The sequence below is a fragment of the Catharus ustulatus genome, chromosome 7, assembly GCF_009819885.2.
Source record: "Catharus ustulatus isolate bCatUst1 chromosome 7, bCatUst1.pri.v2, whole genome shotgun sequence".
In the NCBI taxonomy this organism is placed as follows: domain Eukaryota; kingdom Metazoa; phylum Chordata; class Aves; order Passeriformes; family Turdidae; genus Catharus; species Catharus ustulatus.
The window spans coordinates 34,444,535-34,470,393 of NC_046227.1; the positions used below are offsets into that span (position 1 = coordinate 34,444,535).

The window sequence follows — 25,859 nt, forward strand, 5'->3', positions numbered from 1 at the left end:
TTGATTCTGGGAAGATGAGTGAGCCTCAAGCTCACATTCCTGAGAATATTCTGCATTAGTGAAGAAACCTTCCACAATCCCCTGTGGTTTGCTGACAGCTGAACTTCTCATCCATACAAATATCTCACTCTAACTTCGTTACCTTAAATTAGCATCTGTCCTAGATTGACTCAAATAATGTGGCTTTAGGCTATGAAAGTTTATTTTGATCAAAATAACTTCCTTGATAAATATTAAAAGCTAATAAACTTCCACCAACATAGGTGGCCCAGATGGATATGGAAATACAAAATGTTCATCCTGCAGTGCTCCAGTCATACTGACAATTTACAGTGTAAATCTACTCTCAATTTTATTTTAGAATTTTAACCTGCACACTGTCTTGTTCATTTATTGCCAAATAGCTACAAATTCCAAGGAAAAAAAATAACAAGTAATCAGGCAGTATCATAATTTCTTTAGCTAAAACAAAAAGGTGCTGCAGATTTGGAGAAAGAAATTGCTTCTGCTGGAATACAATAATTTAGAGCAAACCCAGAAGGCCAATCATAAATCAAAATCTGGCGCTTTCTACATCATAAAATAAAAGCTGCAATTACACAACTTGATCCTTGAACTTCTTGATTTTGGCAAAAAACAGCTGAAGACTTTTCTGCAGCTTTTCCTTGCCTGGAGGCCGAGATATCTGTGACTGAGGAATGCTGCCTGATGTCTCCCTAGGCTACACAATCCCTCTGAAGATGCTGTCTGGCCCCAGTCCAAACAGAAAGGAGTTGTTCTTTTTCTGACAGCAAGAAAAGGCAAACAGCAACACTACTGCTACTCTAGAAACATCAAATGTGGAACACAAATCCCAAAGCTCAGGAGGGGACCAATTAAAAGAAAATTGCCAGCCCCTCCACCCCGAAAAAAACAAAAACAAAAACAAAATCAACCCCAAAAACAAAAACCAAAAAAACCCAACAAAACACCAGAAGTAATTTTTTAAAAAATGAAACAAAACAAACAAACAGAACCAAGAAAAAAACTTATTTGAAAGGTGTGTGCAGATATATGTGTTTGCTCCACCCTTCTTTTAACTGCCAGAGCACGTATATTATCTTAAGCAGAAGTCAGAAAGCTTTTAAGAATGGTACCCTGCCCCAAAAAGTAAATTCTGAATAAGGGAAATAAGTGGCTTATTTCAGAAAGTGATGAAGTCCAAGAGACTTGACTTCCACTGAAAACCAGTAGCATTCATCTTCAATGTATATTCATTATTATTTTAAAATAAAAGCATCAGAAAAACGCATGCTGACACTTTTTGTCACATGCTGAGAGGTCACAGCTGTCACCACACTTGGACACACCAATGAGTGCTGTTCATTGCTTTTCCTTTATTCCATGTGCTAGTAGAGAACATTCCTCAGATCTTCTGACTACCAGTGTGCAAGGAGAATTCTGCTTGCTTGAATTTATCTACATTAGAGCTTTAGCCATAGTTTTCTATCTATAACTCGTGCAGAACTGGGTTCCAATACATTCACAGAGCTATCCAAAACTGTCAGGATTTGAAGTTTTCAAATCAAGATTGCTCACAACCTACTAACATAAAAGCCTAAGTGCTTTACTGAGCACTGAAAACAATGGATGAGAAGAAAAACAATATAACATTCCCCACTATTAAAAAAAAACCAACAGCAACAAGTATTAATGAGATAAATTCTAAAATAGTATTGTATTAACATCAACTTCTTGCTAGAAAAGTTGAAATTTATCCAGAGAAAATAGAAAATTCTGTAACTAATTGGTGGTCATTCTCCAGTGACATTTTCTTCTTTCCAATATTTATGTACAAAATACATTGTAATGTAACTGTTGTCTTTTATTACATCTCACAATAAAAAGTCATACTGATTATTTTTCAGCATTGCTATTTTGCATTGTACATCCTAAGCTACATCCATATCTCTATATACCCATGTATCCATCCCTCTATCTATCTATCTATCTATCTATCTATCTATCTATCTATCTATCTATCTATCTATCTATCTATGTAAACATACATATATATACATATATATATGTGTGTATCTATATATATGTGCACTCCCATAAAAGCTTCTTCCACATGGGTTGTGTGCACCTGACTTCATCTAGTGTTGAATATAAACACTCAAGGTAAATTCATGGACATATATTTATATATTAAAAGAATATGGATTTCCCTCCTTAGAGGAGGAAATTTAATAATTCTGTAAATAATCCAGGTATTTTTTATACAAAAATAATATTTCCCCCCTCAATAATAAATTATTTCCCCCCCTCAATAATAAGTTATTCTATAAATATTCACCTTGTGGTTGACGACTTGGATGATAAATCTGGAGATCAAAGGGCTGAGCACTTGTTTTTTGTATTACACTGACATTTTGGCCAGTCCATTTATTGGCTTTGGCGAGGGTATTGGTCCTCCAATCTGTCCAATAAACTTCACTCCCATACAAAGAAACAGCAAAAGGGTGAGAAAGATATTCGTGACCCCGTATAATCTCTATCATGCTGGTTCCATCATACAATGCAGAATAAATGGCATCCGATCTACAAGACAACCCCAAATTCAAGATTATGTAAAAAGAAAATAAAAAATCACACAACCATTATGACATTGGGCAAAACATGTTAAAAACTTACTCTGTAAGAGTGGTAAGAGCAAAGAATTTCTGCAGTGCAATCATTAACTTTATAGATGATTAAGATCATATTATTAATTTAAATAGACATGTGAAATACTTGTTTGTATAATGCTTTAATTTACCTCAATGCTGTGAGAAATATAATGGAAAATTTTGTTTTCTTTCAGGTGAACTTAAAAAAATACTGAACTACCTTGGGCCTTGCATGGATGAGTGTCAGGGAGGACCCAAGGAAAGGCACAAGGAGCCAGGACTAATCCCACAGCTGGTAGGGCAATTAAATAAATGTTCATATTGTACATGTGCCTGCCCAGGGCTCTTTGTGTCCATGACTACATTCCACACTCCTGCATGGAGGAATGAGGATTTCTCAGTGCCTGTAAGGATGCTGTGGCCACTTTACCTGGCATCTGTCCACACAATTCTTTTTTCAAAGTGATCCACAGTGAGGCCGTTGGGCCAGGCTCCAGTGTCCATGTCCTTGTAGATGATCTTCCTCTCTGCCCCACTCATGGAAGCGGATTCAATGCGAGGGAAATTTGCATCCCAGTCTGTCCAAAACAGAATTCTGGTGAGAGGAAAAGGAAAAGAAAGGGGGATAGAACAAAATATTAAAGTGTGAAGAAAAATCTGAAATGGTTTATGCAACAACAGTTGGAAAAAGGTTCAACCATTTACATACTTTAAATGAAAGGATTAAACATAAATCGATTTGGGTCCTTACATAAATTCCTTAGGGTAACATGGAGTTAATATTTCATTTTTAGTGTTAGAGCCACCATGAAAATAAAGATATTTTTCTAAAAAACCCAGGGGTTTAATAGCATTCCCTTTTCTATGTCCATTTATACAGTAGCAGCTTGCCTTGTCTTCCCTCTATAATTAGAAACCCAGCTCATTAAAAGAAATTATAATGAGAGCCTTTGAAAGCAATCCATGGATAAGAAGGATGGGGAGGGAAGAATGGAAAGACAGGTGATTTGAGGTAGCAGGGATCAAGGAACAGGCTAAACAAGAGATTTTCAGCTACTCTTAAGAGTGTTCTAATGAAGACCCCTGGACTTTGGCATGTCACTAATGAATTTTATACAGATTATACTTGCTAAGAAAACTTCAAAGGCAGGTTTTATTGTCATCTCTCTCAGTTTTGTACCATCTCCAGTGTTTTTCTAATAAGAACTTTCATTGTTATAACCAAAGAAGTGTCTTCTTAAATAACAGAAGCAGCATCATCAAGAAGACAGAAATAAATCTAACTGCTCTTAGATTACTGAATTTTCAACAACACACAGACTTGTTAAAGGGAAATTATACTTTTGATAGGAAAACTTATGGTTAGTTGTAGAGAATTAATTGCAGAGAGCCAGACTACAGCAAAACTTCTGAAAGTTTTTTCTATTTCCCACTAGAAGACCTTCAACCTTAGCAGGCAGGATGAGTGCTGTTTGTTGTCTCAGCACTGAGTTTCTGTTTCAGACTGGGCCAGGGATGTGTTCATCTACAGATGCTTATTTTACACTTATTTTACAGATGCTTATTTACAGCTGTGCAGCTCTGTCTCCACTGGGATACAGGATTTGTGCACTCCTAACATGACTCTTTTCCTGGAATCACCAGTGTTTATTCATATTCACTTGTGAAAGGATTGAGGAGCTATTCCTGTTTATGTTTAAAGATTTTTTTCTTTCCTAACTTCTAACATAACGTAGCATCAATTGCCTCTATCTCTTCAAAAGGCAGATTAAGCCTTCAGTTTCAAGAAGAGTTGTGATTTGATTTTTTTTTTCCTCCCAACCATTTAATTTGAACAACTTCTCTGCCAATTTTTCTGCCAACAGGATGCCTCTTTTTAAAGATCTTTATAGATAAGCAATGCACTCTAAATAAGCTTTCTAAATCTCAGCTGAGAGGGCAACAGCCTTAATCATTAAAGCACGTACAGCCTAATTCACAATTGATTCTGGGACCTTTATCCATCTTTATTTTTATGTTCATAGCTTTGTTTCTGGGAGCAATATTCAGTGAAGACACATGACAGACCGTAGCAAATTCCTAAACAAAATTAAATATCATGACTTTGAAAATAGGTCAGCAGTGGAATTTTTGGCCACATTTAATTTGTGGTTGGTGGCTTGTTGCTTTTGTTGTGTTTTTCTGAATGTTTTTGTTTGTTTGGGGCTTTTTCCCCTTTCTGAAAGAGCAATAATTTTGGGAAGAGGATGGAACAGTTGAATATACACAATATTCTGGTTTATAGTATACCCCTAATGAATAGGTAGAAAAAACACTGACAGGAGCTGGCAAGCATAATCTCCACTTCAGAGATGAAAACCAAACACAAAAGGTGGCATATACCTCACTCAGCCATTAGGCTTCCAGTAACATCTAACTGTATTTTTATAATCCCACCAAAACGACCACACAAAAACAAAAAAAACCAAAATAAAACAAAAAACCAAACTAACAACAAAAATACCCCAAAGCAACAAAACCCCAAAGAAACAAAACCCCCAAACCAAAACAAACAAAAACCCCACCAAAAAAACAAACAAAAAAATTGGTCTCTGAGAGGAATCACCTAAATCTGTCCATTAACCACACAGAAATGTTAGACAAAACAGTACAATTATCATCCACGTTGGAAATAAATAAATACATAAATGAAACAACAACATGGCAAAGTAAGTAATTTGACAACAAAATGTTCCCTATATCGCCTGACTTGCCATTTTCTAATCCTTTTCACTTAGAAAAAAACAGATTAATAATGGAGTCTTTATAATTCATAATATACTTTCAAGGACTATCAAAGACAAGTTAGAAATTATAAGTCACAGCAAAAACAGAAATGAAAAAAAACCCCACATTTAAACATCTTCAAAATACTTTGCAACAAGAGAAAATAATTCATAATTACCCATATCTGGGATCCAAAGCAATAGCCCTTGGATGCTCCATAGCTCCAGCTATTAATGTTGTCCTCAAAGTGCCATCGAGTTTTGCTACTTCAATTTGGTCCAAATTGCTGTCTATCCAGTAAATGTTTCCTGCTATCCAATCCACAGTCAGACCTTCTGGAGTGGCCAGGCCATGCTGCACCACAACCTCAATGGCACTAACACCTTAAAGAATAAGAAAAAAAAAAAAAATAAACAACCAAACAACAACAACAACCAGGGAAAAAAAAAACAACCAACCAACCAAACAAACAAAAGATGAAAAGAGAATCTTAAATAACTAATGTAGAGACTATCAGACATACAAGTTTATCAGATGTTCTTGGAAATAATTCTGGATTATTTGGGGTTTGCCTTTTCAATGAAAGAACTGGAACATATACTTCAGCAAAGACCATTTTATAGAAACTAATTTGTGGATATTTTGAGATTATATTGAATTATAGGCCATCATTATGTCACCAGAGCAAAGAAGAAGTCTTTCTGGATGCTATAAAATTTTGAAGCAGAATCTTTCACCTAATGAGTAGAGATAACTTATCAGACATCCAATAAATTCTTACACTTTTTTAAAAAAGGTGAAGATAAACTAGAAAAAATAAAAAAAAATCAATATTGCACTCATTGGACCAGGAAGAAGCACCAGTTCTTTGCATTTGCCATTTTTTTCCCCCTAGAGCATACTGCAAAAGGAAACTTTGATAACAAAAGTCTTTTTCTGCCTGGAAATGAAGTGCAACCTTGATACATCCCTTTTCAAAGGCAGAATGGCATCATAAATTCTGCTTCTGTGAACGCAGCTCAGTTACACCTGATCAGGTCTACCATCCTCTAACTGCAGGTGTTCTTACTGTTAGAAAACAAAGACTCAATCCATACCTCCAGTATCAGAGAGCTTGCCCCTGTAAATTTTGTCCTCCACCACATCTGTCCAGTAGAGCAAACTCTGACTGAAATGAAAATCCAGGGCTATTGTATTTCTTAAACCAGGAACTAAGAGGCTGTAGTCACGCTTGTGAAGATCAATTTTTCTGATTTCATGTCGAATTGAAAAAATTATGAAAGCCTCAAATGGATCTGGAAGACGAAGATTAAACATTTCAAAGGAATAATAAAAAAGATATTGCTACAAATTGATATAGATGACAAGTGAAAGGTGAACAACAGAATACTTTATCAGGAGAAACATGATTAAAACAATTCATCTTTTGATAAGGAGTCTTTCAATTACTTTTTCAGTCCAACAGACTTCTTAATTCTCCCTTCTAGCATTATCTTTGATCCTAACTAGAGATATTAGACTTTACATTTGGGAATATCAGACTCAACTGTTGAACTGTGTTTTGTAGCTCTAGCACTATGAGCCCATAACTAGAGCTTTAAAAAGTCACATTATAAAATTTAAAATCTGCTTCTCCAATAGCTCAGAAAAATGAAACCATTAAAATATTCATTGTTTTGAAGGCCAATAAGCTGAAAAAATTTATAAATACATAAAATACTTTTGGAATATACAGCATGTTTTCAATTGAAGTGCATAAAAAACCTCTCATGCCCAACTAACAAGCAAGAAAATGAACATTTGATGTGCTCATTGATACATGTTATCACAAATCCAGCTACCAATGACTTTCTCTTTCCATTGTTAGTGAATTAATGCTACATGATTTGTGCCAGTGAGTTGGTATCAAAGTGTGCAAAAATATCTGTAAACACGATCAGCGTTGGTCAGCCATGCTATGAAATTGATTTTTTTATTACAGTTCTTACATAGATTAGAAAAGGTTTTTCAAGCAAGTAACTGTGTTAATAATGCAAAAAAGAAAGACAAAAAATTGGATTCTATAAACTGTTGAATCAAATCAGTATGTCCACTTTGATATTTTTTCACAGCAATACTTCTCTGTGGGGATGTAGTTGTTCCCCCCAAAACACTCTTGAGTTCCCTCTCCCAGAGTGAAACACAGATTATGCTGGGAGGTTTGCTTTCCATACAATTCAATTTATTTATGCAAATGATTATTGGCAGTTTATGGCAATAGGAACTCCTGTTCTCAAGGCTCCTGAGACTCTCTGAAAAAACCCAGTTTGGCTCTTGCTCGCTCACTTGAACACTTCACTGTTCACTTCCTGCTGCAGCTCCCCTTCTCCTGGTCCCCACTGCACACACACACTGAATTATCTGTGGTGTTTTAGGCTAATCAGGGCCCTCAGCAGAGCTGTGCTTCTGCTCTTGAAGCACTTGTTCACAATCTGCCTTGAACTTTCCAAATGACCCTGCTATTTGTCAAAGCAATGAGTGACTTTCTGCAAAGCAAATTTTTCAAAGCTCTGAAGTGGTCAAATAATTAAATAAAGTGCAGAACAGGATCACTGACATTAGCAGTTGTTTCACAAGCACCAGTTATCTGAACTTGAGACACACTTTAATGGCACTTCCCAAATTCTAATAAATTGGCAGCTATTATGCAGGAGGCTTCTGTGGGGGTTTTTTGGCAATTCCAGTGCATAAGAGCACAAGTCATAATCCTCACCAGTAGCTTATTTTGTATTTCTCAGTAATTAACAACACAATGGGAGAAAAAGAAACAATAAATGTGTGCTATGTTGGATTGGATTTTTCATTCAAAGCAGAGGAAATAGAGTTTAAGATAAATAACCTATGATGCAAATTATCTTTATGAAAAGGATTAAAGTTCAATGGGATCTTGACAGGATTTACAATTTAAATAAACATTACAAAACCCTAAACCTGGCTGACAACAAGCTGCAACACTACCCTCCTCTGAACACAGCTTTTGAAGAAGAGTGTGAATCAATACAGAAATAATAGAGAAAAAGAGCAGGTGTTCCAGGAGGTCTAGAAATCATGGCCTGCAAGGGAAGAACAAACAATCTGGAACTGCTTAGTCTAAAAAAACGGAATAAGAAGATGAGTGGAAGCACATTAAATTCCCTTAAGACATAAAAGGCTTATGAATTGAAAATGGAAAAAATCCTGTTTTCTGTATAAATAACAAGTAGGGCAGGGATTAAAGGCTTAAACTGGACCAGGAAAACCAAGAAAGACCAGAAAAACAAAAATCTTCAGGAGAGTGAGTCAACAAAACATTTCACCCCTGGGAAACTTGGAGTTTAGCACTGAAGGTGTCCTGAAGGTCTTGGAAAGCAGAAAAACAGCAGCAGTGGTAGCCAGGCTTTGATCTTCCTTCCAACCTGGTTATCCAATGGTTCTAAAAAATCAGCTACATTACTGGCTCAATCAAATAATAAAAAAAAGCAAACAAAAACAAAATGCAAAAAAACCTCAAAAACAAACAAACAAACAAAAAAACCCCAAAACCCCCCAAAAACCTAAAAACAAATAAACAAAAATAAAAAAACCCCATCCATCATCCAATAAACCCAAAATTTGATGTTTCTTTCCAGATTAATCTTCGAGAAATTGAGACCAAATGCTTTTTCTTCTGCAAATTACTAAAAACCTCTCTGTAAAGTCTCAAATTGATATAATGGTAGTTTTCCTAGATTCTTTAAAACTTTCAGGAAAATTAACTGTTATCAATTTGTTTAGAAAAATCATACATTTCTGCACTTCATGGTTTCATAAATGCCTCAATTTTTTTTTTTACCACAAAGATTAGGATATAAAATATATGAAGCAAAAAAAGTACAAATTACATGAAAAGCTATTAAAAAAATCTCTGCTAGAAGAAAACTGCCTAAACAATCCCATCAAAAAAGACTCCATCAAGAATAATGCCTCGTATTTTTCAGTGGGTTAAATTTAAAATTCTTTCTTAGGAAAAATTCTGACTTAACCTAATTGTTTGATTGAAGCTTACTGCAACAACAGCAGCACAGCAAGCAATCTACACTATGCTTTTATGAAAATTACTTCAAAGAAAAACAATAACTTCATAAAAATTCTGAAAAAATCTTTCATTAAAAGTTTGACACAGCTCAGAGAGGATTGGACTATTTTGGACTATCCCTCTCTCCATTTTAGTATTGAAAGGTGTCTGGAAATTATAACAGAATTGAGTTTCAAACCAGATGAGATCAAACAGAAAGACACATAATCTTCCTTTTCTTTTTTTTTTTTTAAAGGATCTATCTATCTATCTATCTGAAGTGACACAAGAATTTCCACTGCTTACAAAAGACTGACAGTCAGTTTTAAACTCGTTCTGAGCTCATCTAACATTTATTATACCAAAGTCTGAAAGGTTGAATGTAAACATGAAATTTAAATATCTTTAAAGAATAGTACCTTTTTTTTTCCTTTTTCTGAATGCTTATTAGCATTTAAAAGAGGAAGTGCAATACACCAGCACAACTTATTTTGAAATGTGTTCCAAGAGAAACCAGGAGCACATATATGAAAACCTATAATTTGTATTGACTTTCTCTCTGAATAATGGAGCTCTGTAGCACACTCTTCGTTCAATCAATACAAATTTAAATCTAAAGGAAACATTTAATGTTCGGGAAGTCAGTAATGTAACAATGCCAGAACAGCAACAATCAAACGAGATGAAAACAAGACATGGAAAGGGAAAAAAGTCTGGAGGAGAAAAGAGACAACATTTAAAACCCTCAAGAAATGAAGACAAGTAGAAATGAGATATCACAGAGGAGACTAAAAAAGGCTTTGAAAAAGAAACTTGAAAGAGAAGGTCTGCTCAATTCAAGCATTTTAGTTCTATTTACTTATTATTCTGTAACTCGTTACATTTCTCTGGCAATTCATTAGTTTCCTCTGACAAACACACTTTCTTTCATAGTGAAATTCAATCAGGGAAAAAAGTTAGAATCACATAATTCCTGCATTTTCAGCACTCATATTCCCATTCTAATGAGCTCACAAATAAATGTTTTCACCATATTCTGAAAATGTATTGCATACTAACTTTACATGTTATTGCTGTGTACTTGTGAAATGCTTCTTATGCATAGGAAAATGCTATTTCAGACAGAAAAAAAAAGGCTAAAGGGGATCATTCTCATTTTCTTCTGAGTAATTTATTTTTTCTTCTGGAAAATAGATAATAAATTACTGTTCTAATAGAGTACACACCTACTCCTGGTGCAAGGCATCTTAAACCACTAGGGCTGTTCTAAGAATTACTTCATAACAAGTGAAATTATTGAAATAGTAGTTTGGCATTTGGGGGACAGCTTATCTTCATAAGGTCACTTTGAACTGTATTTGCAATAGTATTATATAAAAGTTTTTTCTTCATTCTAAGTTCATGCAAGATCTCATGCCCAGAGACTTAAATGATGGCGACATTTTGAGTCTCACAGATTCACAAAAGAAACCAAAATTGTTCTCACTTTCTTAAAATGCCCTTCACACAGTCAACAACTGAAGCCTCAGAGGATCTGTCCTCCAGAGAACTTCCCATGTCTTTTGAATTAAATAAACCAAAAAGGGCCAAGATGATTTGTGCCTCTAAAAGCACCTGTCATATTTAATATGGAATAATTTTGTCACAGCTTTGATGGCATTAAGGTAGTATCATTCCAGTTTGTAAAGAAAGGTATCATTTTTCTTTATATCAGCTGCCATCACAGGTCTCAGATCATATATTTACTACTACATTCTTTGAAAAAAATCTGGAGAAATCAATTTGTAACTTCAGATTCTCACCAGTACCAGTAAACATTAAGCAGAAATATCTCATGGGCTTAAGAAACCCGAACAATTGTAGTCTCACTTTTCTCATTTTACAACACAAGTGAATATACTTTACTTTTTTCTCCATTTAGTTTCAAAATATTGGACATTTCTACTTGATTTAGCTTAAGGTTTGTTTCAAGCTTTCCTCATATGAGTTGCTAACACTGTTTTAAATTCTTTTTAATCCTCTCATTTCTCTAACCGAGTAAGAATGCACTTTTTTCAGTTACTGGAAGTGTCCATAATACAGCAAATCAGATTGATCAAAAATCATTGAGAACCAGACCAAAGCACTGCCATAAAGCAAGAACTTTAACAGCAATCATTGCAGTGTAAGAATAAATAAAGAATATCCTAACAATATAGACTGAATTGTGAAATACCCATATAAGCAAAAGAAAAATGTTGAAGATATTTCTGTTCAGAGTTGCAAAAAGATACGAAAGAATATCATATCATATCATTCTATTCTCTATGAAATAGAGATAGTATAGAATAAAATTAAGAATAATGAATCAAAGAAAACTGAATTATGAAAGTCTAGAAAGCAAACTCAATACTATTTTTAAGTCCCTACCAGGGAGATAAAGGTGTGATAACAGTTTATATTGCACATGCATGTTTCTGTTTTACACACAACACTGCACCTGAACAACTCCTAACATGGTTTCCAAAAGATGCTTCAGTACTCGTTAACAGTGAACAATGAAGGGAATACATTCCCTTCTCCTGCTTTGGCTCGTGCTGGTTTTCACCTTGATTAGTGAGAATGCCTTAGGTGAACAGCTTAAATATTTAATTCTAACAGGCAGCATATAATTGCACATTCAAAATCAATCTTCTGAACCTCAACCAATACTGATCAATATAATGATTGATACATTTCTTAAAAATACATAGCAAAATGTATGGAATGTAAAATTATATTGTGTATATACATATATTTCCATGCATATTAACTGTACATGAAAAACTGTATAAAAGTTCAAACAATTTCAGAATTATACCACATTAACATTCCTAAAAACATCTAGTATTAGCATTCTTAGGTTAGCAACAGCCTAATATTTCAATACCCCTTTGTACATCAAGAATAGGGACAGTTTTAATGAGTCCTTGGATTTCAATCAACCCCACATTTGGACAATCCCAGCTTGTATTTCTTATATAGGAAAAAAAAAAAAAAAATGCTCTCAGTAAATTAAATGGCCATCAGTTATTAACATCCTGAATATTGAACATGCACCAAATTTCAACTTACCAGTACTAACACAACTCTCCCCATCCTTACTGAGCTTCCAGCCTTCATAACATGAGCACTTGACAGTATTTTTATGCTGTTCACAAACTTGGCTGCACTTCAGGTGCTTGGTGCAGAAATCCATAATCTCACAAGTTTTGTTGTCTGTAGTGAGATTGAATCCTGCAGGGCAGGAGCACACAATCCTTCCTCCAGGAACCACAGAACACTGATGGCTACACCCACCATTGTTAAGTGAACATTCATCTGAAATAACATGGAAAAACAGTAATTAAAAAAATAACTTTCAGTTATGTTGTATATGGTAAAGTCAGCTAACACACCTACAAAGGCCTCCCAGATGGGCAAACAAAATTTTATATTTATCAGCTAGATTTCTATACTTGTTTTATAATTATTTAGTGTGTAACTATTCTTCTGGTAGCTTTATTGCAGCAGCCTTTCAAGATTTTAGCATAGCTCCATGTCCAAGTGGTGATCCTTCTCAGTCAGTGTTGGGATTGTCACTGTTTAAAGCCTTTGTTGGTGACATGGACAGTGGGATTGAGGGCACCCTCAGCAGTTTCTGATGAGACAGAGCTGTGTGAGTGATGCAGCAGGGAAAAGATGCCATCCAGAGGGACCTTGCCAGGCTGGAAAATGAGCTTGTGCAAACAGCCTGAAGTTCACAAGGCCAAAAATCAGGAGCTGCACTGAGTCAGGGCAGTCACCAGCACAAATACAGGGGAAATGATGGATTGGGAGCAGCCCTGAGGGGGAGGCAGTGGGGGTGTCAGTGGATAAGAAGCACAACACAACCTGGAAATGCGAGTTTGCAGCCCAGAAAGCCAAATGTGCCCTGGGTTGCACATGAGGAGGATGGGGATATTTTGGAGCAAGTACAGGGAAAGCCATGAAAATGCTCTGAGGGCTGGAGCAGTTCTGCTCTGTAAACAGACTGAGAGCTGGGGGTGCTCACCTGGAGAAGAGAAGGCTCCAGGGAGACCTGAGAGTCCTTTCCAGGGCCTAAAGGGGCTCCAGGAGAGCTGGAGAGGGCCTGGGGACAAGGGATGGAGGGACAGGACAAGGGGGAATGGCTTCAAACTGACAGAGGAAAAGTTAGATTTGACATTGGGAAGGAATTTTTGACTTTGAGGGTGGGGAGGTCCCAGCACAGGTTGCCCAGAGAACCTGTGGCTGCCCCATCCCTGGAAGTGTCCAAGGACAGCTTGGAAAGGACTTGGAGCAGCCTGATCTAACAGAAGTGTCCCTGCCTAAGCAGGAGCAGCTGATCTCTAAGGTGCCTTCCAAGCCAAACTATTCTATGGTTTGAACTCAAAATTTTGTGGTTGGACAGAACTGTAAATGAGCTGAAGTCCTTTCCTACCCATTGTTGCCCTTTAAGTTGTTTACCTCCAGGAATATTTCCAAGGGTTTGAAAAGGAAAGGCTTATCTGCTTTGCCTTCTTTGAAGAAAACTAAAACTTCTAGCATAAACTCAGTATGACTTTAACGAAACAAAACCCCTCACATTGGCTCTAGTGCTAGAATTTCAGTACAAGACCCTTTTCCTCAGCAGGAGATCTCACAACAGCCAGTATCATGAGCAATCAGAAAAAGGTGTCTAAAAGAAGTACCACAAAGATCGCCTTCATCAGATCCATCAGGACAATCTCTTCTCCCATTGCAGAGCTTCTCAGGCTGTAGGCAGATGGAGGTATCATTAGCACAAGGGTATTTTGGTGGTCCACACAAATAGCCCTCGCAATTATCCTCATCAGACTGATCCTCACAATCAATATCGCCATCACATAGCCACGCTTTGCTAATGCATCTCCCTTGGGGAAAAGAGACAATAAACACAGGAAATCAGACTGGAAGCAAACTTTAGGAGGAAAAAAAAAACCTTCAAAGCAATAGACAGATTTTTTTTCTCTCTTTTATTTATTTATTTAATTATTCTTTTCTATTAGTACTTCTTTCCTCTTTGATGAGCAGAAAGAATCCAACTTGCACTTATACTCTGAAGTATCATCCACAGCACTTTTGACAATCTAATTTTCCAAACACCAATCCTACTCATTTGTGTGCTGAACAAAACTGCACGCAGGCAGGACACAACCTCAAAATCTGTTAAATACACTAAAAAATACTAAAATTTTCTAATAAATTTAATTTCTGCTTTTTATCATCTCTCTTGTTTTATCTTCTTCTGCAACAGCCCTCCATGGGAGAAATTTTTCAATATATGACTTTTAATTAGCACGGGTTTGCAAAGCAAAAATCCTTCTAGGAAGTAGACACAATCCATTCCCCAGTGATGTCAGATAAATAATCAGCTTTTAGGTGAAATTACTACAGCACATGAAATTTCTTAAATGACTTCAGTTTTGTCAAGCTAGTGTTCAGATCAGGTCTCAAAAGGGGGGAAAGGAATTTGTGATGACCATCAGTGTTTAGAGATACAAGAAACCCTCTTGATTAGAAAAAGGGTTTTAAATTTTAAATCATGCAAGTATTAAAATAGAATCAACAAAACCAGGAATTTTAATGAAAAGAGCCAAGATTGTGAGTGCTGACACTTACAGGTGTGTGTGTGCTCCTGTCCCAGCCTATTTCTCTACTTGCTACCTACAGCCAGGAGAGTTTAGCTGTAAATTTTGATTACACCAAGACAGAACAGAAATGTCATGTACTTTATTTTATATATGTATTTTATATAGAGAGAACAGATAGAACCACAGATAATGAAGCTGAACTACAAATTTTTATTTTTTTACCCATGAATTACTTATGCAGAGCAAATAAGTTGAAATGAGAAAAAAGACACTGGGATTGTTTAGTTCCACTGACAGCAATTCTGGTGGATGCCCAGGCACTGACTGGCAAAGTCTGAGACCCCTAATTTCAAACTTGCTCAGCATGAACTGACACAAGTGCCTGTCCACCCTTCCCAGCTTATACAATATCAGGTTTCTATTTTCTTAAAAGGACACGTTTGTTGAAGATTGGTTTAGTGCATTTGGTTTGACATTTTAGTCTTCTTTTGATGCAAAAAATGCTGATGTCCTCACAGAAAGTCAAGGGGATAAAATACAGTGAAACAAGAACACTGGGGAAAAAAAAAAAAAAAACAACCAACCAACCAACCAACCAAAAAAAAAAACCCAAAAAAAACCCCAAAAAACAAAATAACCCAAACAAAACCCCATGATTCTGCAGCACTCAGGAAGAAAATGTGAAAATGTGAGACTGTTTCCACTTCTGGTGAAAAAAAGCAAGAAGTGAAACTTCAGGATCATATTACACTGAATGTGGGGTTTAAACAACAGAACATCATTTTCCCAGTGCAAAATCAGCTTGAAAACAAACAGGGAGGGGTGGCAATTAGAATGAAAAGCTTCCACCATTTTCTTTAGCAGCCAAAGTCCCAAATATCCCATATTCAAAAGACAGAACTGCACAGACACCAGGAAACAAAATTGTATGCATGATATGTATGCAGCTTATCATTACACACAATCACAAGTGTTTCAAAAATGTGTCCCAATTCTTTATTATCCTGAATGATCATTGATTTTATATATTGCTATAACACAGCAGTAGAATGCAAGCTAATGGAAAATATCAACATCAACCAAACCAACCATAACCCAAAGTAAATTGAGGTTGCTTCCAGTAGAGCTCCTAATCTGTTACTTTAATCTTTTATGCATTCAAATGTTTACAGAGAAAATCAGTTTCCCTGCCTTTCTTGTACCTTAGTGAAGATATGTTTTATAATGAAAGATTCATATTTCATTATGATAGATATGACATGTTCTTAAGTAGAATATACTTTCAAGGAATTAATCTTTGCCAAGAATCTAAAGAGATGGACTTAATGAAATATTATGACTGTCTTGAAATCATTACTTAAAATTCACTGAAGTATTTTTTTCTTTATTGCCCCTTAGTGAAACTCACACTTCTGGTTTCCAGGAACTCTTTAGTAAAATTCCATCATAAATTAATTGCCTCAGTAGCTGTAGCTGCCCTTTTCCACAGATCTTTTGTCTAACACAGTGAAACAGAAGGCCTGAGCAGCAACTATGTGGGAAAGCCTGACCCAAAGCTGCTCCAATTTTTTATTTCCTGCAACTATTATCAACAGATTTAACTATTTATACACCCCTCAGTCTTTGTCAGGACACTGAACACAGATTTTTTCACTGATTACATCTTCAACCATAGGAAAATTACTTTGGTGAAGCATTAATTTTGCTCTTTCCTCTTACAGCTAATTCATACTCCTAAAGCTGTAAATAACACCTTCCTGAATTAGAGAATGGACCCAATCTCAGTCCCATGCACATTACAGAATGTTCCAATCTGACACATCTAACAAAACGTTGTGATGGTCAGTGATCTCACTTGTCATGTAAAACACACATGGGTGTCAGATTGAATCACATTGTTTCCAAAATGTAGTCATTTCTCAATTTAAAGATTTTAGTAGAAAGCAGATGAGACAGGAGGAAAAATAAAAAAGAAAAAGAAAACAAACAGACAGACCTAAAGAAGAGAGCAGGCACCACAGAAAGACATGTGGTCATGCCCTAAGGACAAAAATCCTACCAATTTCCTCATCACGTTTCTGGAAACCCTTTTCTTCCCAGCCTTCCTCAGCACCAGCTTCTTAGGTCACAAATCTAATCTGGACTCTGACAATCCCCACCCAGACAGCACCAGTTATATTTGCTGTTATATTCTTCCAGCATCACTGTGATCAGCACCCATTGACTTGATTTCCTCTATGTACATCCTTATTTTCCATTCCAAATCAATACTACTTCTTCCTCAAAATCCTTTTTTCCCCTCTAATATATTATTACATGTAAGGGAAAAAAATTAAAAAGTATTAAAAAATAATCCACAGAATAGCATCAAAAATGGTAGGATACCATCAACTGCTGCTTGAAAAAATACAAAGAACAGTAAGTATGACAAATAAAAATGTTACAGCTCAGATGTACTGCTTACTAAACTGAAGTATTCACGGCTCTTTTGCATTTGCCTTCACAGAAGTACTTTATTATGATCATTAGAGTAATTAGATGACATTTTAAGTGAGATTGCACAGATTCTGCTCTTGGTGTAGCACCTCTAACTGAAAAGTAGGGAGATGGAATAAAAAGGATAAATTTATGTAGTACATAAAATTGAGCTGAAGTACATGCCTGTAATAATTTTTAGAGAACAGAATCAGAATTTAAAATAGAAAGTTGGATCTTTGTACAGTTTAAATTCATCTAGTCTAATTTAAAAGAATCTAATCTAATCTAATTTAAAACCAAAAAATAATTGGCTAGCAGCAGCCCAAGAGTAGTCAATCTCAATCAGGTAAAGACTGCTTCTCACATCCTACTGCTCTGCAACCTCTAGGGTATTTTTTCATCACACATAACTACAAACAAACATGGGATGGTTTTGAAAAAAAATTAGAAAAGCAATTCTGAAATCTGGTAGCTCAAGTACCCTGCAGCATTTTGGCTGACTTTGGATACAGCAGTTCAAGGGCTGCCCAGGCTGGACAGTTCCAGTGAGACCAAGAAAAATAATAAAGGTGTAAAAACAGAAAACAAAATTGAAGATATGCAAGGGAAAAAGAAAAAAAGTATTTGTTTATTCAACAAATAATGCTTTTAGGGACCCATATGGCACAGGTCACTCAATATCCAAAGGAGTCAGATGACTTGTTAGGAATAAAATGTTCAACTACTGGAGGCAAATGACAAAATGCCATCCATACAGGATATGGAACACCCCCATTGCAGATTGTTAACTGAATATTTTCAAAGGAGCTGGGTACAATGGGTTCTTGAGATCACCGTCCCTGTGAGCAGAAAAATCCCTTTTGGCTGAATGCTGACAAATTCTGGTTTGGTAGCTTGGCCCTCATCCCTGTGTGACACATTAACCACAGCCACAAAAGCCACAGTAAGGAAAGGTCCTGCAGCTACTATTAAGGGACATAAAATGAAAATAAATAAGCAAAAAATGGGCAGGACCATCTCACTATTGCTATTCTCACCAGCTGCCATCTCCCTCCCCAAGAACTGGCCGTTTCAGCTCCCTCCATGCCCACGTTCCTGCACAGACCCATCCCATTCTGTATCAGATGTCACCACCCAGCATCAATCTCCAAGGGGACAATTAGCCAGGGCTCCTCATCAGAACAACTGCCATAAAAGTGCAAGCCAGACAACATTATTTCTTTAGAATCATGCACAGAAAAAATTACATTTCTTCTGAAACATTCCAGTAACTATTTCTCATAAACCCATTATTACTCTTTTGTCCAAACCACATTAAACAAATGGAAAAGTAGCTAAACAAAAATTTGCTGTTTTCTGCTACATTAATGCATGCCTCCTCCAGAACAGCAGTTTTGCTCCTTCCAGGAGAAAGGAATATTGCAAAAGAGAAAATTATGACTGTCATGACTGGTGGCTCCAGTGGTGTTTCCACACAACAAATGCATGATTGCATTTTCCTTCAAATCAAAGCCATATATCCTTGAATTTAGCAAATTTAATGGACATTTTTGTTTTTGCTGTATTTTTGTGTGGCAGCCAGAGAACCTTTCATCCTGTAAACTGAGACAGTGCCCTTCTTCAACATAACTACAAACATAGGGAAGTACATAATGAGGGAATGTAGCTTGGACTGTGGACTTTGAAATGGGGCTCTAATTCTCTTTTGAAAAGACAACTCATTCAGACAATTATTCTGAATTTAAATCCTTGCTATTTCCTGTTATTATGGTAGCTGTATTTGGAAAATCATAGTTTACCACCAGAAAGAAGTTTCCATTCTCTGTCTCGAGAATCATTCAGGACAAGTAAGGAACCAAAGCCCAGCCTAAAAAGCAAGTTTTTCTGAAAGGAGTAAAGCCCAATAACTAAAATCTGCACTTCATCTTGTACTCCACGCTGCCTCTAACCTATCTTATCTCATTAGCTTTCCAAATGCAGCTAATGAAAATAAACCTTGTCTATTGAGATTTATTCACCTTTCTTGCCCCTAACAATTCTGCTTTGGCCACTTGGATGGTGTTAGCTTTTCCCCATTTAGCACTAGGAAATACACTTGCTCCTGGTGCTATTTCCTGTATCAGGGCTTCTATCAATCAGTTTCAGGAAACAGAACACTCTGTTGGAAGTGAATAATCTATTTTTACTCATAGAAAGTGTTTTATTTAACAGCTACGTATTCTACGTGTCTTCAGGGAAATAGTAAGAACAAAAAAGAAAATACTTTATTTAGACACAATTCGGTATTGCATATTTCTTTTTCAACACATCACATTTTTTATAACTTTAAAATCCAAGTAACAGCAAGATACTTTTGGACAGAGATCACACAACTCCTCTGACACATTTGTTGTGCTTAGCTGTAACACAAGCATTAGAATGGGTTCTCCATTCCTTCAATATTTGTAATTGCCAATACCCTGCTTCTTACAGTCTTCATTAAATATTGCTGTGAAAGTTATTTTATCCCTAATATCCCACAAAACTTTGAAAGAAATCACAAAAAATATTAATACTGTGCTGACATATATTAATTTCTTCCTTAACTGGACTTCCCCTTAAAAAAAGGTTCCATCTAAACATAATTGCTTATATCATTGCATATCCTCTTGCAATGATTGCCACATTCTTATCACATCCTTTAGTGAAGTATACTTGGAGAAAAAACATTGATTTAAACATAATCAAAGAACGTTTTTTTCTTCCAATGCTGCACTTCAAATTTCCAGTGCTGTAGTTGCAATCTTCAAAGTATTCAAGGCATTTTATACCATTTTATTCATCTTACTTCTAGAGCCAAAAAGGGGAAATAGAAGAAAAAAACAGAACTTTGGAGTACTATTAAATGCTTTATATAAGTATGTGGTGTGATGTACTGTCATAGAGACTGGTTTCAGCTTTAAGTAATCTCAAAACTCATCCATTTCATATTGTAAATCAGAAAACAGGGCATGTAAATCAATAATATTTACAATGAGTAACCTCACCTTATTTGTATTAAGCATTAAAAGCATTAGTTAAAGAGTAAATATGTGATCAAACAGCACAAACACACAGACACACACAGAGCAAATGAGAGGAAAATCTGCAAGCACCTACCGGTGCTCTTGCAGGAGAACTTTGTTTTCTCATCACACACTCTCAGAGTTCCATTGCAGCCTTTCTCATCGCTGCCATCTTCGCAGTCCTTTTCTCCATCGCAGCGCCACAGCTCAGGAACGCAGTTCCCGTCAGGACTGCACTGAAATTCCCTCCCACTGCACCTTCCAGGAGAGGGAGTTTCTTAGAAAAATAAGAATTACATTGAGGAATTTGCTCATGTGAGTCTTTTTTTTTCTATTCCAAGTCTACACTGACTTAGAATCCTCTTCCTAACCCAAGCCAAAATGAGTCCCGAGGTACAAATGCCCTATTCCATCCCATAACTCATCACTCCAACACAAACTTCAGACAAATTCTTTCTCACACTCTTCACTTCCTTCACTCCTCCTCCACCACATGCTCAATACCAATTTTCATTTCCTTTTTTCACATGTGTCAGACAGGAAGGAGTTTGGAGGTATAAGGAGGAGCAAGGCTGATGAAGTTTCCCTTGTGTTTTGCAAACCCTGTGCTTCATTCTCAAGCTGGATTTCCTCATCCTTCCTCGTTCTCCTGTTTTACCCAGCAAGGTCCATCTCCTGATGCACAAAACCTGCAAGGTCACAGCTCTGCTCTGACAAGACCCCCACACCTGCCTGGTTTTTATGTTCCAGCACTGGCACAGCAGCTGGGGCTGTCCCAGACTCCACAGCAAAGGAGCTTCACTCAGTGCAGCCCTGGAATCAGTGCTGACTGCTTCAAACAGTCATTACTGGGAGATTTTAATTATTCATCACATACATAATTCTCTAAGCACTTTCTAGCTTATGGCCTTTTCAATTTTATTCTTGCTTTTCTTTTCCCAAACTATTACAACTGTATTTCTGTCATTTAATAACATACTAACGACAAGAACATGAGCTTTAAAGTAATGGCATACTTATACATTCCTGCTTGTACCAAAAAAGCATCATTTGAATCAATTCTTAGAGCACTGTTTATAAATATACATTTTATTTTATTTAACATTGCTTTGTTGTTTCTCTTTCTTACATAGTCTACATTCTTGTATTCTATCATAAAAGGGTAGAGGAAGGCTTTAAGATTCAAAATGGAAATGAACAGGGATAAAAGTGGGTTGTTCAGTTCCAGACTAATCATTTTGATAGAGATAGATAAAAATTGTTTTTGTGAGTACATAAAATTAAAGACTTCACTTATGCTGTCATCCTGATAATTCATGTATTTGTATGAGATATCCAACTAGATTTAGAATATAAAGTTATGAAAAGCGACCAATAACATTGTGTAAAATTACTTTGTTTTAGAGAAAAACATTAGGAGACAAATATGAAAGATATTCCCTCGTTCTGATCTGTTTATTCTTTATCCTTTGCCATAAGCATCCTCTCCTTCTCTCTTCACTCAAATAAATGCAACATAGAGCATTTAAATAGGGCTGTAGTTTGTTAAAATGCTTCTATGTTAAAAAAAAAACCACAAAGACTTGCATCACACAAAAATGAGAGTAATACTGTTCCAAAGCATGAAAAAACACCAGAAAATATCAATAACTTAAAGAATGCTTCTTACTGTCTCTTCACCTAGACAGCACACATCTCTGCAGTGACAAACACCACACCTAGAATAATTCACTGAAATAAAACTATAAAACTTATCTCACTGTAATACCCATTCTGTTTTCAAATGCATTCCTCTTCATGATACACTTCTGTGTTATCACATTGCACCTGATGCATTTCCCATTCCATCCTTTACCAAGGTTAAAAGCATCTTCTCTTTCTCCATTGGCTGAAGGTCAGGTATTTATAACAAATTATTCTCTGTGTTCCTAAGTATTAAAAACTTGGAAGGAAAAAAAAAATAAAATAAAATCTAACCTTCCCTGCTGCAGTTTGTTTTGGTTTCATCACTGAAGTCTCCACAGTCATTGTCACCATCACATGCCCAGTGGCCTGGGATACATCTGCCATTCTGACACCTGAACTGATCAGCAGAGCACGAGTGGACACAGCCCAGCTCATCACTGCCATCCCCACAGTCGTCATCTGCAAACAGCAATGTTTTACAATATTTTAAAACATAAAATATCTGAACAAAATATGTAAGGATAGAAAATAATTTTGAAAAAAGTAAGAGAAAAAAGAAAAATCCAGTAAATAAAGTAGCATGTTTTCTGCCCACAGGCATCAAATTATTTCTAATAGCATAATGTCTTGAATCTTATTTACCAACAGCACTCAACTCTGTCATTTTGGATAGTCTAACCCCTTACTCAGTTATTAAGAAACACCAGCAATCATGGCAATCCTGTAGATTTTCTTAATGTCTTTAGCTCTGTGTAACTACACAGCTTTTCAAACACAGTCAGTTTACTTTATTCTCTGTGATCACCGAAGATAGTAAATCACAGACACAAACAGCTTCATACAAACCAAACTGAAAACCTGGTGAATTTCTTTTCAATAGTATTAAACTTTGTTTGCATGTGTTTACAAGAGTACAAAGTGCAGAAAGCACATAAATAATCATGGACTGCAGTTTCTCATTACTCTAATGTTGGAGTCATTACAACAGTCTTCAGGCAATTCCTGTAATTTGATCGTGGCCATCAAGGGAGCAAGGAGATAAATATGTTAGGTACACTCTAAATGGTCTCCACGCACAGAAATTCATCAGCACACTGTGATAATTTTGGGAATTTGTCCATTTACAGCTAAAAATACCTGTCAGACAAATAAAATTATAGAAATGTCAAATGCTTTGGACCAACCAGTGCTATTAGGACTGGAGCAGCATCATTCCCACACCACAAGCTCTTGAAGGAGATTCATTTTAACATTCAAACATGTATTTGAAATATACAAATATATATAGTTCTTCCAGCCAAAAGAACTAAATACATTGCAAAGTCTTGCTGGCCTTCACTCTTCAGGGCTGCTATTTATTTAACTGAACTTGTCCACAGAAAGCAAAAATTCAGATCTATTGGTCACTGAAACCCTGTTGTTTTCTAAGAATAGAAAATACTTTCATAAGTAATAGCTTTGCTTCTTTTTTTTTTTTTTTTTTTTTTTTTTAGTAATGAATCACAATACTTCATTCTACATGATGTAGTATTTGTACCCATTACAATATCCAATCCCTCATTCCTTATCTGAACCTTCAGTGTGGCTAATTTCTAGGTCAAGTCAGTTATTTAAAAATGCTTTATTTATTCTCTGACCACTTAGAAGCCAAATGGACAATATGAATCTCGGAAAAAAGACCATCAAAGCAATATTTATGTGATATCCCTCATACTCATTTCAGATATAGAGGACTCAATACTTGCCTGAATCACAGAGCCATTTGCTGCTAATGCATCTTCCATTTCTGCAGATAAACTGAGTTAGTGGCTCACATGTTGGGAACTCTGTGAAAGCATTAAAAAAAACCCAAACTATTTAACATAACATACTCTCCAGTAATATTCTGCCACCTTCCCATATGCATAAATCACATAAGTGTGTTGTAGCAAACAGTTGCACCTCCCAGGTATTTAATCCAGAGAGGAGAAAAGGCACCAAAAATAAAAGATAAAATAGCCTTAAACTGTAAATACTGTCCAAACTCTACTTTTCATCAACATGGGCCATGAAATTCATTACTCTGTGACAAATGCCTGGTGCTATATTCCCATCATACCAGGGCTGGTTTTCCCACTGACCATGCCAACATGTAAGACTAACCATAGCTTGATGACTGATACAAACTCTATTTTCCATGTGCTTGTTTACAAAGGGCTCTGCAATTGCAGCAGCACTGCCAGTAAGACACAGGAAACAGAGCACTATAAAATAGCAAGGTTAAGGACCAAGTTAAAGAACAACCAAGAAATAAAGTTACTCTACACTGGCATAATAAAATCCAAAATTAAAATGTCAGTCTTCACAAGCATTTCCTCCCAGCATTCCAGTAAAGCAGAAGAAATCTAAGACAATATTATTCACAAAAAAAACCATCATCACACATATTTGTTTCTATAAATATCCAATATGCTTCTGAATAGAGTAACTTAAATATAGTCTGAATTTTTTCAGACCTCTTTTTCTTCTAATGCCAATGACATAGGTAGATGTGTGCATTTGTTATTAACTTGCTAAACACTCTGGAAAATAATGAGGAGTTTTTCTAAATTTTTAAAACATGTTATATAAATATAAAAACTTTCTTAGGATGAGAACTGAAATGACTGTTTTTACTGGAACTCACAAAGTTTTGGCTAAAAAGAGTCACCCTCTCATGAAACACTAAACCAAACCAGCTGCATCAAATAGTAGATTAAAGGAATATATAAATTTTTATTTAAAAATTAAATAGAGAAGACCAAGAACTTAATTGAGCAGAGGTTATTATCCTGCTTCAAAGTAGAAAAGGGTGGGAAGAAAAGCTACCATTGATGACAACACTTTGTTAGTGACTTTAGAAAGTTCTTTTGTTTGTTTGGTTTTGGTTTTTATTTGTTTGTTTTGGGTTTGTTAGTTTAGGGGTTTTGTTGTTTTGGGTTTTTGTTTATTTTTTTGGCTTTTTTGTTACACAAAAACATTACAGTGACAAAAAAAATCTCTTCTGAAAAAAAAAAAAAAAAAGGAAGCATGCAACTGCAGTAGTGCTTAGGCACAATATACACCCCATATGCTCCAAGCAAAGCTGAAAGCAACTTTTAATTTTGCTTTTTCAAATAATTTTTCCACAAATTTAACTTATTCATTAAACATAATTTTCCTCTTTTCCATACATGAATGCCTCAATGACTTAATTTTCTTTATGTACACCTATACAGAGGGACAGAAACTGATTAAAATGAAATGTGATTACCCTCAGCACCACCAGCAGCAGCCAGCTCACAATTCCCAGCCCACCACAGCCTTTCCAAGAATGTTTTGTAGCATCTCCAGAGCTTGCCCCCACTTTCACCATTAGCCACAGCTCCTGCTCACAACCTAGAGGACACACAGCACTTCCCTCATTGTCCCTATGGTCCTTTCCTACTTCACAGAAAAGAGATGCACATCCTGCAGAAAAGAGATGAACATCCACACCCAGCCCTGTCTGACTGCCCTGCAGACACAGACACCA

General features: G+C 36.0%; 1 protein-coding gene across 1 annotated transcript in view; it reads right to left on the reverse strand.

Annotated features, from left to right (window-relative positions):
- Positions 1-25,859, reverse strand: part of LRP1B (LDL receptor related protein 1B) — a 470,895-nt gene that overhangs the window by 172,796 nt on the left and 272,240 nt on the right. Inside the window, exons 18-26 of the mRNA XM_042779456.1 lie at positions 24,073-24,153; positions 22,619-22,786; positions 20,736-20,918; positions 14,199-14,399; positions 12,583-12,828; positions 6,515-6,712; positions 5,596-5,800; positions 3,082-3,246; positions 2,339-2,583 (exon numbers count right to left, since the gene is read on the reverse strand). Coding sequence (XP_042635390.1) covers positions 2,339-2,583; positions 3,082-3,246; positions 5,596-5,800; positions 6,515-6,712; positions 12,583-12,828; positions 14,199-14,399; positions 20,736-20,918; positions 22,619-22,786; positions 24,073-24,153 — 1,692 coding nt within the window. The remainder of the gene's footprint in view (positions 1-2,338; positions 2,584-3,081; positions 3,247-5,595; positions 5,801-6,514; positions 6,713-12,582; positions 12,829-14,198; positions 14,400-20,735; positions 20,919-22,618; positions 22,787-24,072; positions 24,154-25,859) is intronic.